The sequence below is a fragment of the Bidens hawaiensis genome, unplaced genomic scaffold, assembly GCF_021521415.1.
Source record: "Bidens hawaiensis isolate Kalapana, Puna unplaced genomic scaffold, B.hawaiensis_p1.1 tig00040537_1, whole genome shotgun sequence".
NCBI lineage: Eukaryota > Viridiplantae > Streptophyta > Magnoliopsida > Asterales > Asteraceae > Bidens > Bidens hawaiensis.
In genome coordinates, this window is record NW_027505663.1 from 17,903 (window position 1) to 34,247 (window position 16,345).

General features: G+C 39.1%; 1 protein-coding gene across 1 annotated transcript; it reads right to left on the bottom strand.

Annotated features, from left to right (window-relative positions):
• Nucleotides 1-20: 20 nt before the first annotated feature.
• LOC143614579 (uncharacterized) lies at nucleotides 21-15,512 on the bottom strand. The gene is made up of 3 exons (XM_077087976.1): nucleotides 15,357-15,512; nucleotides 15,177-15,265; nucleotides 21-318 (listed from the first exon to the last, which is right to left on the bottom strand). Exons 1-3 carry the CDS (start codon nucleotides 15,393-15,395, stop codon nucleotides 171-173), a joined length of 276 nt encoding a protein of 91 aa, XP_076944091.1. The 5' UTR covers nucleotides 15,396-15,512; the 3' UTR covers nucleotides 21-170.
• Nucleotides 15,513-16,345: the final 833 nt, after the last annotated feature.

A 16,345-nucleotide genomic window follows, 5' to 3' on the forward strand; every position in this document is an offset into this window, starting at 1 on the left:
TAGTCTTCGGAGAGAGAAGGTAAAAAAATAAGGCACAGCCTCAGATTATGAAAGATCATATAAATCATAACTCTTTTCCAAACACAATAACTGCTTCAAGAATAGATTTTAAATAGTGCAAAACAAGAAGAGACCAACTGGTTTCTGGTTTTACAAAACCAGAAATAAGTTTATTTTGGGTCTGCAAAGAAGGAGTTGACATTCGGCATTATTTCCGGGCTCTTGTTGCGAACAAACTTCCTCAACGCATGCTCTGCGTACTTTTCACCTTCGGCAAAGTTATACAGCACACCCGCAGCTCTATTCTCCTTGGTCACTCTATACATGACAAGCAAAAAATAAGTCAATCTATCCGTACAAATCTAAACACTAATAAATGGCTAACAGATTGCTCATGATTTCAATATCCAAGTATACAAATGTGAAAAGTGTAAGCTATTATGTTTAACCTATAACACGTTATCTGCATTTATCTTTTTAACTTCTATGTTTACATAAAACACATTTCAAAACAGTATCATTAAATAAACGATCTAGACAGAACCATCAAGGTTGGCCGGAACCTAAAATGTTTTAGCAACATGAGGTTCAACCTGAAACTTAACCAAATTTGTTTAGCCAGATATTTCATGTTAGGCTTGTGTATCAAAAACTTATAGCCGTCACACACATAAATAAGCTCACAGTTTTTCTCAGACCCTTGCCTTTTTTTGCGCCTAGGCTCTAGACGAGGCCTATGCGCCCTGAGTGCGCTTACCGACTTTGATAGCTATGCTTATAACTTTAACCTTCTTAGATGAAAGTTTTGAAAGAAAAAACTAGCAAAAACTTTGACTATAAAATTTGAATTCTCTAGTACATAACAAAATATACTTAAACTTCTTTCCAAATCTTTATAATTAGGGGCAAAAAAAACAAGTAAACAAAGCAAGCATACATCATATTATCATGTAATTTTACACGAAAGCATTTGTCAATTTTTATTTTTGTTGATTATTTGTCTATCCACCCCTACTAATCATAAAGCTGGTAGTAAAAATCTCGCCTAGGCTCCGCTTAACTACTAGACCATACCCCGCGGATTAATTGCTATTTCGTTAAATGTGGTTAACATTGAACATATCATATATAAAAATTTGGTATAAATTTGTATATTCCAAATTCTGGCTAGTGAGCTCTACAGCAAGTTTCTAGTGCGCTATTAGATGTAATTGATACAAATTTGTAACGATTCCGGCAAATTCAGGTATACCCTAGCCGGAATATACTATTTACGTGTTATTTAATATTGATTATATGAGTTATAGCACGTTGATACGAATTTATATGGTTCACAGTATGAATCATACTCAATTATATAGTGAATCGTATTGGAATTACAATTAATCAATAATCGGTTATTGAGACCCGAACGGATCGGGAGTTTCATCATAGACGAAGTATATAATGTTTAGTGATATTTACGAAGTATTAATGCTTCGGGATAAGTAAATTATAGCACAGAAAAAGGATTTCGATTTAATGGTACGTCGGTACGCTAAACGAAACCTTTAACACCAAACCAAGCAAGAGACGATCAATCAAACCGAAAAAGATGCACAAATATCGATAATATGATGTTTTAATGTCATGGGTTAAGTTTTTAAAGTTTTTAAATCAGTTTTATGTAAATTTTATTTTTGACCCGAAAAAACAACCATTTTATGCTCGTTTTAAGCCGAATTACGAGTCTAAACGAGAAACGAACTGAACCAGATTATCCACAACATTATCCGGATTGCGTAATCCGAATGTGTGGCCTAGAATTGATGTGTGGGGCCCACCCCCATCCACCTTATGGACCGATCGGTCCTTGTGTTATTATCATTCATATCATTTTCTTTTTTCTTCAACACATTTCACACAAACTCTCTCAAATCTTCAAACATACATCCAAGCTCTTGAGTTTTTAACCAAAAATCACAAGGTATGAACATGTTTTGATGCTTGAATCCTACTTCTAACTCCATGATCTTGAGAAAAGGAAGGTTCCAAGTGAAATATGGGTGAAAACCCGAGATGGAACCGGTTCTCGTATGATCAAGGGATGTATACAAGTTATACAAAGGATCTTGATCCAAGTAATGAGTTAAAAGTGTTTAGAATAAAATTTTACGGTTGAAATCTTGTAAAAATGAGTTTCCATGTGAAAGATGGGTGAAAACCCGAGATGAAACCGACTCTTGCATGATCAAGAGATGTATACATGTTATACAAGGGATCTTGGTCCAAGAAATGAGTAAAAAGAGTCGGGAATGGATTTCTACGGTTAAAACCTTTGTTTTTACTTAAAAACCGACACTTTGAAAGAAATGGTTTGATTGTTGGTATAGTTTGCTTGGTGTGGTGTTGATGTGCTTGTAAGTGTTGTATCTAGCGGCTAGCAAAGGCTAGAAACCGAGATCCTTGCGATCTAAAGCTAGAAAACACAAAATAGTTCGGTTTTCGTGTGTTTATGAAAAATGGACAGATTTACGTGTGCTTAGAGTCGGGTCACGAAATTTCACAGAGATGATCTACACATGAAAATATGAGATCTGTGAATTTTTGGTAATTTTTGGATAAAAGATGAATATTTGGTGAATTTAATGCTCGGTTTTGGCCAAAAATAGTGAAAAATAGCAAAACATGATGAAAAATTCCGGAAAATTTAAGATAAGCTTTTTATATCATATAAAAGTCACCCACAAAATTTGAGCTCAGTTGGAAAAGCCTAAGTAGGCTTTTCGGTGAAACGAGTTCTAGGGCTTTCTAGCTCGGTTTTGGGTGAAAATGGCTTGAAAAATAAGTTTTAAATTCTGGAAAAATTCCAGGGAGTTATGAGGATGATAAAGATCATCCCAGAAAAATTTGGGATTTTTCTAAAGTGTTTTGGTATTTTTGATATATTTAGTGTTTTAACAAGATTTAAAAATAGATAAATAAATGTAAATGTAGGAAAATAAATCTGGGAAAATTCCAGAAAGTTATGAGGATGATAAAGATCATCCCAGAAAAATTTGGGATTTTTCTAAAGTGTTTTGGTATTTTTGATATATTTAGTGTTTTAACAAGATTTAAAAATAGATAAATAAATGTAAATGTAGGAAAATAAATCTGGGAAAATTCCAGAAAGTTATGAGGATGATAAAGATCATCCCAGAAAAATTTGGGATTTTTCTAAAGTGTTTTGGTATTTTTGATATATTTAGTGTTTTAACAAGATTTAAAAATAGATAAATAAATGTAAATGTAGGAAAATAAATCTGGGAAAATTCCAGAAAGTTATGAGGATGATCAAGATCATCCCAGAAAAACTTGGGATTTTTCTAAAGTGTTTTGGTATTTTTGATATATTTAGTATTTTAATAAGATTTAAAAATAGATAAATAAATATAAATATAAGAAAATAAATCTGGAAAATTTTTACAAAATTCCTTTCTGTCAAATTAAGTTTTGTGCAAAATTTCAAGACCCGAGACTAATCGGGTAATTATTTGTGCTAAAAAGAACATAAAAACAAGTTTTTAAAGCTTAAAACGTGTAAACCGGCAAAGTTCGCATAAGCGAGCTGACTGGTACATGAAAACTCTAAAAATAGACTATTTCATAAATCTAAGTAAATTAAGTAAAAATAAATCATCCGAAAATAATTCGGATGATTTGGGTAATTTTACCCGATTTTACCGTTTTCGGCACCGAAATACCGGAAATGGGCCCCACGGCCAAACGGGGTGTCAAACCGAGCTATAATTTCATCACCTTAACTAAATTGACTGTCAAACTCTAAGCAATGTCAATCTGAGTCCTTAGAAGTGTCACGGGGTTAACATTGTCCCCGAATCGAGTACAGTACTGGGTTAACAATGTTCCCAGATGTACCGATTGATACGTATTTAAGTTATGGGAATTATATAGTAACGACTAGATATTATATTACAGATCCAGGCACGTAGCTGTTCCTGATATTACTCACCGACTCACAACAAGGTGAGTTTTCACGAGCCCCTTTTAATGAATTGTCTTAATTATATTTTCCCGGGGCGGAAAACATGTCTTATTTAAAGTATTTAAGTACATACCGATCGTATGGAAATACTTGTACATTTATATATATATGGACTGATGCATAGAATATATAAAATGTTTATAATGTGTTATTGTTCTGGGGTAACATAGTTCCCAGGGGTTATTATTATTCTGGGGTAACATAGTTCCCAGGGGTTGTTATTGTTCTGGGGTAACATAGTTCCCAGGGGTTATTATTATTCTGGGGTAACATAGTTCCCAGGGGTTGTTATTGTTCTGGGGTAACATAGTTCCCAGGGGTTATTATTATTCTGGGGTAACATAGTTCCCAGGGGTTGTTATTGTTCTGGGGTAACATAGTTCCCAGGGGTTATTATTATTCTGGGGTAACATAGTTCCCAGGGGTTGTTATTGTTCTGGGGTAACATAGTTCCCAGGGGTTATTATTGTTCTGGGGTAACATAGTTCCCAGGGGTTATTGTTGTTCTGGGGTAACATAGTTCCCAGGGGTTATTATTATTCTGGGGTAACATAGTTCCCAGGGGTTGTTATTGTTCTGGGGGTAACATAGTTCCCAGGGGTTATTATTGTTCTGGGGTAACATAGTTCCCAGAAAGTTATTGGAAATGTTCTGGGGTAACATAGTTCCCAGCATGATTATATTGTTAATAAATGATTATTAAAATGATTTGTCAGTGTTTATTTAAATTAGTGAAACTCACCAACTATTCGTAGTTGACCCGTTTTCTTTACATGTTTTCTAGGTATGCCCAAGTTGGATTGATTGATGTGTGCTTAACTATCTGTGCTACCTGTTGGAAGCTTGCTGCTCTTTGTTTTGTAATGAATTTATTAATGTCTTATCGGTAAAATATGTGTGTAACACCTAGACAGTAATGAAACTCGCAACAATGTAATATGTTATAAATTAATGTAGTGGTATTTTCTTTATAAGCAATGCTGTTGATATCAGATGTGTCTGTTGCATCCCGTGTACGTTTCCGCTGCGGTTACGGGGTGTTACAGAACTTGGTATCAGAGCCATTGGTTATAAAGAATTAGGATGTCTGAAAAAGATACCTAAAATATAACCAGTAGCTCAAGTATTATAGGATCTGAATATCAACTCATAATATATTGTGACGAGATCGGGATGAACTTGGATGGACAAGTGGGTTATTATGGTCCGGAACATAATAACAGACTTGTCTGCACGAGGGAATTCAGGGGAAGTCACGGGGAACTTAAATAGGTAAAATTGGCAACATACGTGTAAATGTATAATAATACTATTATGTGGCAAAATTGTATAAGTAAGTGCATGATTAATTTAATTATGAATTACACTACGAAAAGGACTATATGTTTGTTAACTTGTGTGCAGGTATAATGGCAAGAACACCTAGTGTGTCGACGGAAGAGGACCCGGAAGAGGCTAGTTCCGGGGCCTCTGGAAGCCCAAGTGTAGCACCCAGCTCCGAGCCTTCGGAGGCTAGTCATAGTACTTCTAGACAGACCACCCCAGCTAGGAGTGCTAGTGTACCCTCCCCTGCTAGGGTTACCAGGTCTCCTACCTCGCCCGCACCACAGACCACCCCGATTCCCCCCAGACACGGTCCCCGCCTCACGGCGCGGATCAGTGCCCCGTATGTTCCGCCCACTGTTACCCCACCCAGATCCACATACCACCGGGGCGAGTCTTCCCGCCCCCAACCCGAGCCTGCAACCCTACCTGTGTGGGGTCTGCCAAGGCAGGAGCGGGACTTGGCGGCTTGGCTACGTGTTCTCACCGAGCAGGTGAACGAGCACTCTGCCGCCCTGGACGTGGGGGTACAGAGGCGGGCGTACCTCGGGGACAGCATACTGGACCACCAGTATGCTATTAACCAGTTAAAAAGGGAGTGCTCATACTCCCACTGGTTGATCGACCAGATGGAAACCCGAATGCGGGTTATGATGGCGGTGCTGGTGGTGCTGGTGGCGGTGTTGGTGGGGTTGGTTTACCACCATGTGTAGACGTGTTGGATGGTAGAATCTTGAACCGCTTTTTGATACTCCGTGTAAGTAGTTAGTGGTGATACTAACACGGAGTGAATCTTGTTTAGTTATAGTACAACCACTGGCCCATAGGGGGTCTCTTGTAGGGCATATCATTATCGATACTTTTGGGTATCATTCAAGCACTGACCCATTGCGGGTTATGTCGAGGATGATACCAACATAGGCCCTTTGTATTAAAACTTAGTTGTGTAATGATGACTGGGAAGTATGTAAATGGATGTTTGTGTAATATGTACTAATGTTTATTAATGTATGGAATGTGTTTGTGTTTCATAATTTGGAATGGTATTAATTATATGTGTTTCCTTGATGTTGTGTAGAATGGCACCGAAACGATCAACGAAAGTATCGGAAGTAGATGTGAGCCGTTTGATTGCTCAACAGTTGGAGGCGGCGATACCGGATATAGTATCGCGCATCGCCGCCAGCATTAATAATTCGTCTAATCCAACCCCTCCGAGCAATCAAACGCCCATAAATAATGGCGGGGAACATAATGCTAATCCTCCACCTACCGATAACACTATGCCGAGTACTGACGCACCGCCTACGGTGGTCGCTACCGACAGTAATGGCCCTATCCCTACTGTAGAGACCAACCGCACTGGACCATCCAGGGGTTGTTCAATCAAGGATTTTATGTTATGCAAGCCTTTAGAATTTAACGGGTCGGAAGGACCGAATGGGTTAGTGAAATGGTTAGAGAAAATAGAATCAGTGGTAAATATCAGCAACTGTCCCGAGGATTGTGTCGTTAAGTACGCCACCTGTACGTTCACAGACCATGCCTTGACATGGTGGAACACCATAGTACAGACTCGAGGTCAGGCGGCGACAAACCGCATGACCTGGGCAGAGCTTAAGGATCTTGTTTTGAAACATTTCTGCCCAAAGAATGAATTGCAGAAACTGGAACATGAGTTGTGGAACCTAGAGATGCATGGGGCGGACCACTTGGGATATACCAACCGGTTTAATGAACTGTCACGATTAGTGCCGTGGTTGGTCACCCCAGAGTCAAAAAGGGTGGAACGTTATATTTGGGGACTTACTCCAGTAGTGAGGAGCATAGTTAACGCGGGAGGGCACCAGACGTATGAGGGTGCAGTGACACAGGCTGGTATTGTCACGTATGATTTCTTAAGGAGCGGATCGATAAAGGCGACGGGAGAGTCGGCTGGGGGAAAGCGAGGTACGTATGACAATAGGATCCGAGAGAAGCAACAAAACAAACGAGCTAGGCCCGCTGCCCAGAGCTATGCCATGACTAGTTCGGGCGGAAGGCAAGAACCGCAGAGGGGAACGTTTCCTAAATGCGGGAAATGTGGTTACCACCATAGTGGCGTGTGCAAGGAGGTGGTGTGCCACCGGTGTGGCAGGGTTGGACACTACGCACCAAATTGTAAGACAAATCTGAACAACCTGAACCGTCAACCACAACCTATTCGGGCGCAACCATTTAGAACTCAACCAGCCCGACAGCAGAACCCGCAAGGAAACCAGATGGTGACCACTAGCCGTGCTTGCTACGAATGCGGCAGCACGGATCACTTCAAAAGGAACTGCCCGAAACTGAATCAGGGAGGAAACGGGAGACAACTCGCGGGTCAGCCATCGTCGTCCAATCCGGCGCGAGGCCGGGCATTTGTGATGGGAGCGAACGAGGCGCGCCAGGACCCCAGCGTAGTGACAGGTACCTTCCTCGTCTCTGATCAGTACGCTTCTGTATTATTTGATACAGGCGCCGATAGAAGTTTTGTCTCCGTTAGATTCCTTTCGATAGCAAACCTTCCTATTGGTGAAACCATAGAACCCTACACCGTAGAGGTCGCTAACGGTAAAACCATGATAGTTAATCGGATTGTTCGGAATTGCCCTTTTATTCTAAGCGAACAATCCTTCCTGATTGACTTATTACCGGTAGAATTGGGTAGTTTTGACGTGATAGTGGGAATGGATTGGTTGGCACGTAATAGGGTAGAAATAAACTGTGAAAAGAAAACCGTCAAGATCCGGGTGTCGGATGACGAGGAGGTATTAGTGCAGGGAGAAAAATCCGGCACCATGATACCATTTATATCCCACCTCAAGGTGTTGAAATATATACGTCAGGGATGTGTGGCGTATCTAGCGAGCCTGACGGCCGCTGATTCTGAGGAAAAACGGGTGGACGATATTCCCGTGGTACGCGAATTTCCACAAGTTTTTCCAGAGGAACTTCCTGGATTACCGCCAACCCGACAGGTCGAATTCAGAATCGATCTGTTACCTCAAGCCGGCCCTGTTGCTAAGGCCCCTTACAGACTTGCACCGTCCGAGATGCAAGAACTATCCAACCAGTTGCAGGAATTGTTGGATAAGGGATTTATACGTCCCAGTTATTCCCCGTGGGGTGCACCTGTACTATTTGTGAAAAAGAAGGACGGAAGCCTTCGAATGTGCATTGACTACAGGGAATTGAACAAATTAACCATCAAAAATAGATATCCTCTTCCCCGAATCGATGATTTGTTCGACCAACTGCAAGGTGCGAGCTATTTCTCAAAAATTGATCTTAGATCGGGATACCACCAAGTTAGAATTCAAGAGGAGGATATCCCAAAAACCGCGTTCCGGACTCGCTACGGCCACTACGAATTTTTAGTTATGCCTTTTGGGCTAACAAATGCGCCAGCAGTGTTCATGGATCTCATGAACCGAGTCTGTAAACCCTATCTCGACAAGTTCGTCATTGTATTTATTGACGATATTTTGATATACTCGAAGAGTAAAGAGGAGCACGAGCAACACTTAAAGTTAGTTTTAGAGCTCCTGGATCAGGAGAAGTTATATGCAAAATTCTCCAAGTGTAACTTCTGGTTACAAGAGGTGCAATTCCTCGGTCATGTTATAAACCACCAAGGAATACACGTTGATCCGAGTAAGGTTGAAGCTATTAAGAATTGGCAAGCGCCTAAATCTCCGAAAGAAATCCGCCAATTCTTAGGCTTAGCTGGATACTATCGTCGATTTATAGAGAACTTTTCCAGCATCGCCCAACCTTTAACCCTCCTGACTCAAAAGGATCGGAAATATGAATGGGGTGAAGAGCAGGAAACGGCGTTTCAAACGCTAAAACAAAGATTGTGCCAAGCGCCAATCTTAAGCCTCCCCGACGGAGACGATGGATTTGTTGTATATTGTGACGCATCCCGTAAAGGGTTAGGGTGCGTGTTAATGCAAAATAAAAAGGTCATAGCCTATGCGTCTCGACAGTTAAAAGTTCATGAGAAAAACTACACTACTCATGACTTGGAACTGGGAGCAGTCATCTTTGCACTTAAAATCTGGAGACACTATCTCTACGGTACAAAGTGCACCATATTCACTGATCATAAAAGTTTGCAACACATATTCGATCAGAAAGAACTGAATATGAGGCAACGAAGATGGGTCGAGTTGCTGAGTGACTATGACTGTGACATACGATATCACCCCGGCAAGGCTAACGTTGTAGCCGATGCCTTGAGTAGAAAGGATCGAGTCAAGCCACTACGTGTGCGAGCGTTGGGGATGATAGTCCAGTCGAACCTTTCAGATTTAATTCGAGTCGCTCAACGCGAGGCGTTGAAAGAGGGCCAATTGGTTAAAGAAGGACTTTACGGGAATGAGAAGAATTTCGAACAGCGTGTGGACGAAATTCTTTATTTCAAAAATCGGATTTGGATCCCGACCCTCCATGACCTTCGTGATTTAATCATGGACGAAGCTCATAAATCGAAATATTCCATACATCCGGGATCAGATAAAATGTACAAGGATGTGAAAGAATTTTACTGGTGGCCAGGAATGAAAAAGGATATAGCCACATACGTCGGCAAGTGTACGACGTGTGCGAGGGTTAAGGCGGAGCACCAGAAACCTTCGGGAATGTTGCAACAACCGGAAATTCCGGAATGGAAGTGGGAGCAGATCACAATGGATTTTGTGACACACCTCCCCAAGACACCCCGAGGTCATGATGCGATTTGGGTAATCGTGGATCGATTAACCAAATCGGCACATTTTATTCCAATTAGGAATACTTTTAACACTGAGAGACTTGCGCAAATTTATATAAATGAAATAGTGTCTCGTCATGGCATCCCCATCTCGATCATCTCCGATAGGGATAGCCATTTCACCTCCAAACTTTGGCAAGCTGTCCAAGAAGCATTGGGAACACGTATTGACCTAAGCACAGCTTACCACCCTCAGACCGATGGTCAGTCTGAGAGGACTATTCAAACTTTGGAGGATTTGCTTCGTGCCTGCGTACTGGACTTTAAGGGAAATTGGGATCAACATCTCCCGCTCGTTGAATTTTCCTATAATAACAGTTATCACAGCAGTATAAAGGCAGCACCTTATGAAGCATTGTATGGGCGGAAGTGCCGATCACCACTTTGCTGGTCTGAAGTGGGTGACCCGCAGGTCATTAGATCGGATCTGGTCCAGGAGACGACCAGCAAGATTCTTGAGATTAAGAACAACCTGAAAGCCGCGCGGGATCGGCAGAAGAGTTATGCTGATACCCGTCGAAAACCGTTGTCATTTGAGAAGGGTGAAAATGTATACTTGAAAGTATCACCCTGGAAAGGAGTGGTCAGATTTGGAAAGGCGGGGAAGTTGGCCCCTAGATACATTGGACCATTCAACATTACTGCAAAGATCGGTCCGGTAGCTTACCGACTAGAACTGCCTGAGGAACTAAGTGCAGTTCATAATGTGTTTCATGTGTCGAATTTGAAAAGATGTCTGGCGGATGAGACATCGGTGTTACCCTTAGAGGGTGTTCAAATAAGTGATAGGCTCAAATTCGTAGAGGAGCCCATCGAAATAGTGGACGGTAAGATCAAGCAACTTAGACACAATAAGATCTCGTTGGTCAAAGTTAGATGGAATTCCCAACGAGGCCCAGAATTTACTTGGGAACGAAAGGATGAATTTCGGAAGAAATACCCCCACCTATTTCCTCAAAAGGAAGTAGTTGACGCATAAAATTTCGAGGACGAAATTTTTATAACGGGGGGAGAATGTAACGATTCCGGCAAATTCAGGTATACCCTAGCCGGAATATACTATTTACGTGTTATTTAATATTGATTATATGAGTTATAGCACGTTGATACGAATTTATATGGTTCACAGTATGAATCATACTCAATTATATAGTGAATCGTATTGGAATTACAATTAATCAATAATCGGTTATTGAGACCCGAACGGATCGGGAGTTTCATCATAGACGAAGTATATAATGTTTAGTGATATTTACGAAGTATTAATGCTTCGGGATAAGTAAATTATAGCACAGAAAAAGGATTTCGATTTAATGGTACGTCGGTACGCTAAACGAAACCTTTAACACCAAACCAAGCAAGAGACGATCAATCAAACCGAAAAAGATGCACAAATATCGATAATATGATGTTTTAATGTCATGGGTTAAGTTTTTAAAGTTTTTAAATCAGTTTTATGTAAATTTTATTTTTGACCCGAAAAAACAACCATTTTATGCTCGTTTTAAGCCGAATTACGAGTCTAAACGAGAAACGAACTGAACCAGATTATCCACAACATTATCCGGATTGCGTAATCCGAATGTGTGGCCTAGAATTGATGTGTGGGGCCCACCCCCATCCACCTTATGGACCGATCGGTCCTTGTGTTATTATCATTCATATCATTTTCTTTTTTCTTCAACACATTTCACACAAACTCTCTCAAATCTTCAAACATACATCCAAGCTCTTGAGTTTTTAACCAAAAATCACAAGGTATGAACATGTTTTGATGCTTGAATCCTACTTCTAACTCCATGATCTTGAGAAAAGGAAGGTTCCAAGTGAAATATGGGTGAAAACCCGAGATGGAACCGGTTCTCGTATGATCAAGGGATGTATACAAGTTATACAAAGGATCTTGATCCAAGTAATGAGTTAAAAGTGTTTAGAATAAAATTTTACGGTTGAAATCTTGTAAAAATGAGTTTCCATGTGAAAGATGGGTGAAAACCCGAGATGAAACCGACTCTTGCATGATCAAGAGATGTATACATGTTATACAAGGGATCTTGGTCCAAGAAATGAGTAAAAAGAGTCGGGAATGGATTTCTACGGTTAAAACCTTTGTTTTTACTTAAAAACCGACACTTTGAAAGAAATGGTTTGATTGTTGGTATAGTTTGCTTGGTGTGGTGTTGATGTGCTTGTAAGTGTTGTATCTAGCGGCTAGCAAAGGCTAGAAACCGAGATCCTTGCGATCTAAAGCTAGAAAACACAAAATAGTTCGGTTTTCGTGTGTTTATGAAAAATGGACAGATTTACGTGTGCTTAGAGTCGGGTCACGAAATTTCACAGAGATGATCTACACATGAAAATATGAGATCTGTGAATTTTTGGTAATTTTTGGATAAAAGATGAATATTTGGTGAATTTAATGCTCGGTTTTGGCCAAAAATAGTGAAAAATAGCAAAACATGATGAAAAATTCCGGAAAATTTAAGATAAGCTTTTTATATCATATAAAAGTCACCCACAAAATTTGAGCTCAGTTGGAAAAGCCTAAGTAGGCTTTTCGGTGAAACGAGTTCTAGGGCTTTCTAGCTCGGTTTTGGGTGAAAATGGCTTGAAAAATAAGTTTTAAATTCTGGAAAAATTCCAGGGAGTTATGAGGATGATAAAGATCATCCCAGAAAAATTTGGGATTTTTCTAAAGTGTTTTGGTATTTTTGATATATTTAGTGTTTTAACAAGATTTAAAAATAGATAAATAAATGTAAATGTAGGAAAATAAATCTGGGAAAATTCCAGAAAGTTATGAGGATGATAAAGATCATCCCAGAAAAATTTGGGATTTTTCTAAAGTGTTTTGGTATTTTTGATATATTTAGTGTTTTAACAAGATTTAAAAATAGATAAATAAATGTAAATGTAGGAAAATAAATCTGGGAAAATTCCAGAAAGTTATGAGGATGATAAAGATCATCCCAGAAAAATTTGGGATTTTTCTAAAGTGTTTTGGTATTTTTGATATATTTAGTGTTTTAACAAGATTTAAAAATAGATAAATAAATGTAAATGTAGGAAAATAAATCTGGGAAAATTCCAGAAAGTTATGAGGATGATCAAGATCATCCCAGAAAAACTTGGGATTTTTCTAAAGTGTTTTGGTATTTTTGATATATTTAGTATTTTAATAAGATTTAAAAATAGATAAATAAATATAAATATAAGAAAATAAATCTGGAAAATTTTTACAAAATTCCTTTCTGTCAAATTAAGTTTTGTGCAAAATTTCAAGACCCGAGACTAATCGGGTAATTATTTGTGCTAAAAAGAACATAAAAACAAGTTTTTAAAGCTTAAAACGTGTAAACCGGCAAAGTTCGCATAAGCGAGCTGACTGGTACATGAAAACTCTAAAAATAGACTATTTCATAAATCTAAGTAAATTAAGTAAAAATAAATCATCCGAAAATAATTCGGATGATTTGGGTAATTTTACCCGATTTTACCGTTTTCGGCACCGAAATACCGGAAATGGGCCCCACGGCCAAACGGGGTGTCAAACCGAGCTATAATTTCATCACCTTAACTAAATTGACTGTCAAACTCTAAGCAATGTCAATCTGAGTCCTTAGAAGTGTCACGGGGTTAACATTGTCCCCGAATCGAGTACAGTACTGGGTTAACAATGTTCCCAGATGTACCGATTGATACGTATTTAAGTTATGGGAATTATATAGTAACGACTAGATATTATATTACAGATCCAGGCACGTAGCTGTTCCTGATATTACTCACCGACTCACAACAAGGTGAGTTTTCACGAGCCCCTTTTAATGAATTGTCTTAATTATATTTTCCCGGGGCGGAAAACATGTCTTATTTAAAGTATTTAAGTACATACCGATCGTATGGAAATACTTGTACATTTATATATATATGGACTGATGCATAGAATATATAAAATGTTTATAATGTGTTATTGTTCTGGGGTAACATAGTTCCCAGGGGTTATTGTTGTTCTGGGGTAACATAGTTCCCAGGGGTTATTATTATTCTGGGGTAACATAGTTCCCAGGGGTTGTTATTGTTCTGGGGTAACATAGTTCCCAGGGGTTATTATTATTCTGGGGTAACATAGTTCCCAGGGGTTGTTATTGTTCTGGGGTAACATAGTTCCCAGGGGTTATTATTATTCTGGGGTAACATAGTTCCCAGGGGTTGTTATTGTTCTGGGGTAACATAGTTCCCAGGGGTTATTATTATTCTGGGGTAACATAGTTCCCAGGGGTTGTTATTGTTCTGGGGTAACATAGTTCCCAGGGGTTGTTATTGTTCTGGGGTAACATAGTTCCCAGGGGTTGTTGTTGTTCTGGGGTAACATAGTTCCCAGGGGTTATTATTATTCTAGGGTAACATAGTTCCCAGGGGTTGTTATTGTTCTGGGGTAACATAGTTCCCAGGGGTTATTATTGTTCTGGGGTAACATAGTTCCCAGAAAGTTATTGGAAATGTTCTGGGGTAACATAGTTCCCAGCATGATTATATTGTTAATAAATGATTATTAAAATGATTTGTCAGTGTTTATTTAAATTAGTGAAACTCACCAACTATTCGTAGTTGACCCGTTTTCTTTACATGTTTTCTAGGTATGCCCAAGTTGGATTGATTGATGTGTGCTTAACTATCTGTGCTACCTGTTGGAAGCTTGCTGCTCTTTGTTTTGTAATGAATTTATTAATGTCTTATCGGTAAAATATGTGTGTAACACCTAGACAGTAATGAAACTCGCAACAATGTAATATGTTATAAATTAATGTAGTGGTATTTTCTTTATAAGCAATGCTGTTGATATCAGATGTGTCTGTTGCATCCCGTGTACGTTTCCGCTGCGGTTACGGGGTGTTACAAAATTCTAAACTAAACTCTAGACAGTAGACACATGGTTCAATCAATCATCTAAAAGACACAAAAATAATATCAGCCTAGAAGTGCAACAACTGGCATCGAAAGCAAACACACAGCAATCCAATTATGTACCTGACTTCAGGATTGCCGCTGATGTTGCGAACCAATTGCATCCCGCAGATTCCAACGGCAACGCCAAGAGCAGCAAACAGAGGGTATACCTGTGTTTTTTTTTTTTTTTAAAAAGCCATAGATCTATTAGATCTGATTCACAAAACTAATTAATAATAGCATCGATCGATTAGTACGAACCTCAGGCCTCAACCAACGCTTGAGAGTCGAAGAAGACATTTTTAACAACGCCGCCGGAATGAATGAATAGAAAATGAAAATGAAGGAGAAATGGGACAATTAATAATAATACTGACTTGTGAGCTTTAAAATAACGCTATCCAGGTCATCCAATGGGCGTGCATCTCGATAACATTACCATCCATCTCCTCATGCCCAACAACCCTATATTTATGCAACTTTGTTCTTCAACACCCTCAACTTTATAAATTTACAACTAAATGCCATTTTTTAAAAAAATAATAATAATACGAACCAAGTTAAAAAAAATGATTGTTTGTTTAAAAAAAAGATAATTTAATTAAATTATTCTATTTAAACCCAAAAAACTATCTTCTCCATCACACATTTTCTTATCCATAACAATATTCTTTTCCAAAAATTCTCAACATCTTAAAAAAAATGAACCCCGATACAACTCCAAACCCGAACCCAAAGCCGAACCCTGGGATCCTGCGCAAATGTGGTTGAGTAGTTTGCTTGCAAGCAATGACCATGCTAACCCTTTTTTGCCAACCAACAAGGTTATCGACCCACAATGCCACCCCCACAAACGTCACAAACATGTTCTAATATGTTATTACAACTGGTAATGCCATATGTCTTCTCAATTACCCGAAACTCAAGTACCCGAACCACAAGTAGCTTCTACTACATCAAAAAACGAAGTTATTTAAAAAACTCAAATTGAAACAACCAAAACTAAAGGTGATCGAAGGAAGTGGCAAACGGGCGAGGAGGTTGTGTTGGCACGTGCGTAGATTGACTAATTTGAGGACTCGATCGAATGTGACGGTAAACATTCCCCTAGTTTTTGGGCGAGTTTACATGGTAAGTTCTAAGACACAATGAGTCGAGGTCTACAGCAAATGGAACTCAATAAGAACTAAAACAACCAACTTCGACAACTTGTACAACGATGTGAAACAAGCTGTAGAAAAAGCGGCATG

What these genes read in the sequence shown, in the direction of transcription:
- LOC143614579 (XM_077087976.1), bottom strand. Translation starts at nt 15,395, where the DNA reads ATGTCTTCTTCGACTCTCAAGCGTTGGTTGAGGCCTGAG. An exon ending in AGCGTTGGTTGAGGCCTGAG is followed by an intron (nt 15,266 to 15,356) that starts GTTCGTACTAAT and finishes AAAAAAACACAG; the next exon opens with GTATACCCTCTGTTTGCTGC. An exon ending in AGCGGCAATCCTGAAGTCAG is followed by an intron (nt 319 to 15,176) that starts GTACATAATTGG and finishes TGTCATGTATAG; the next exon opens with AGTGACCAAGGAGAATAGAG.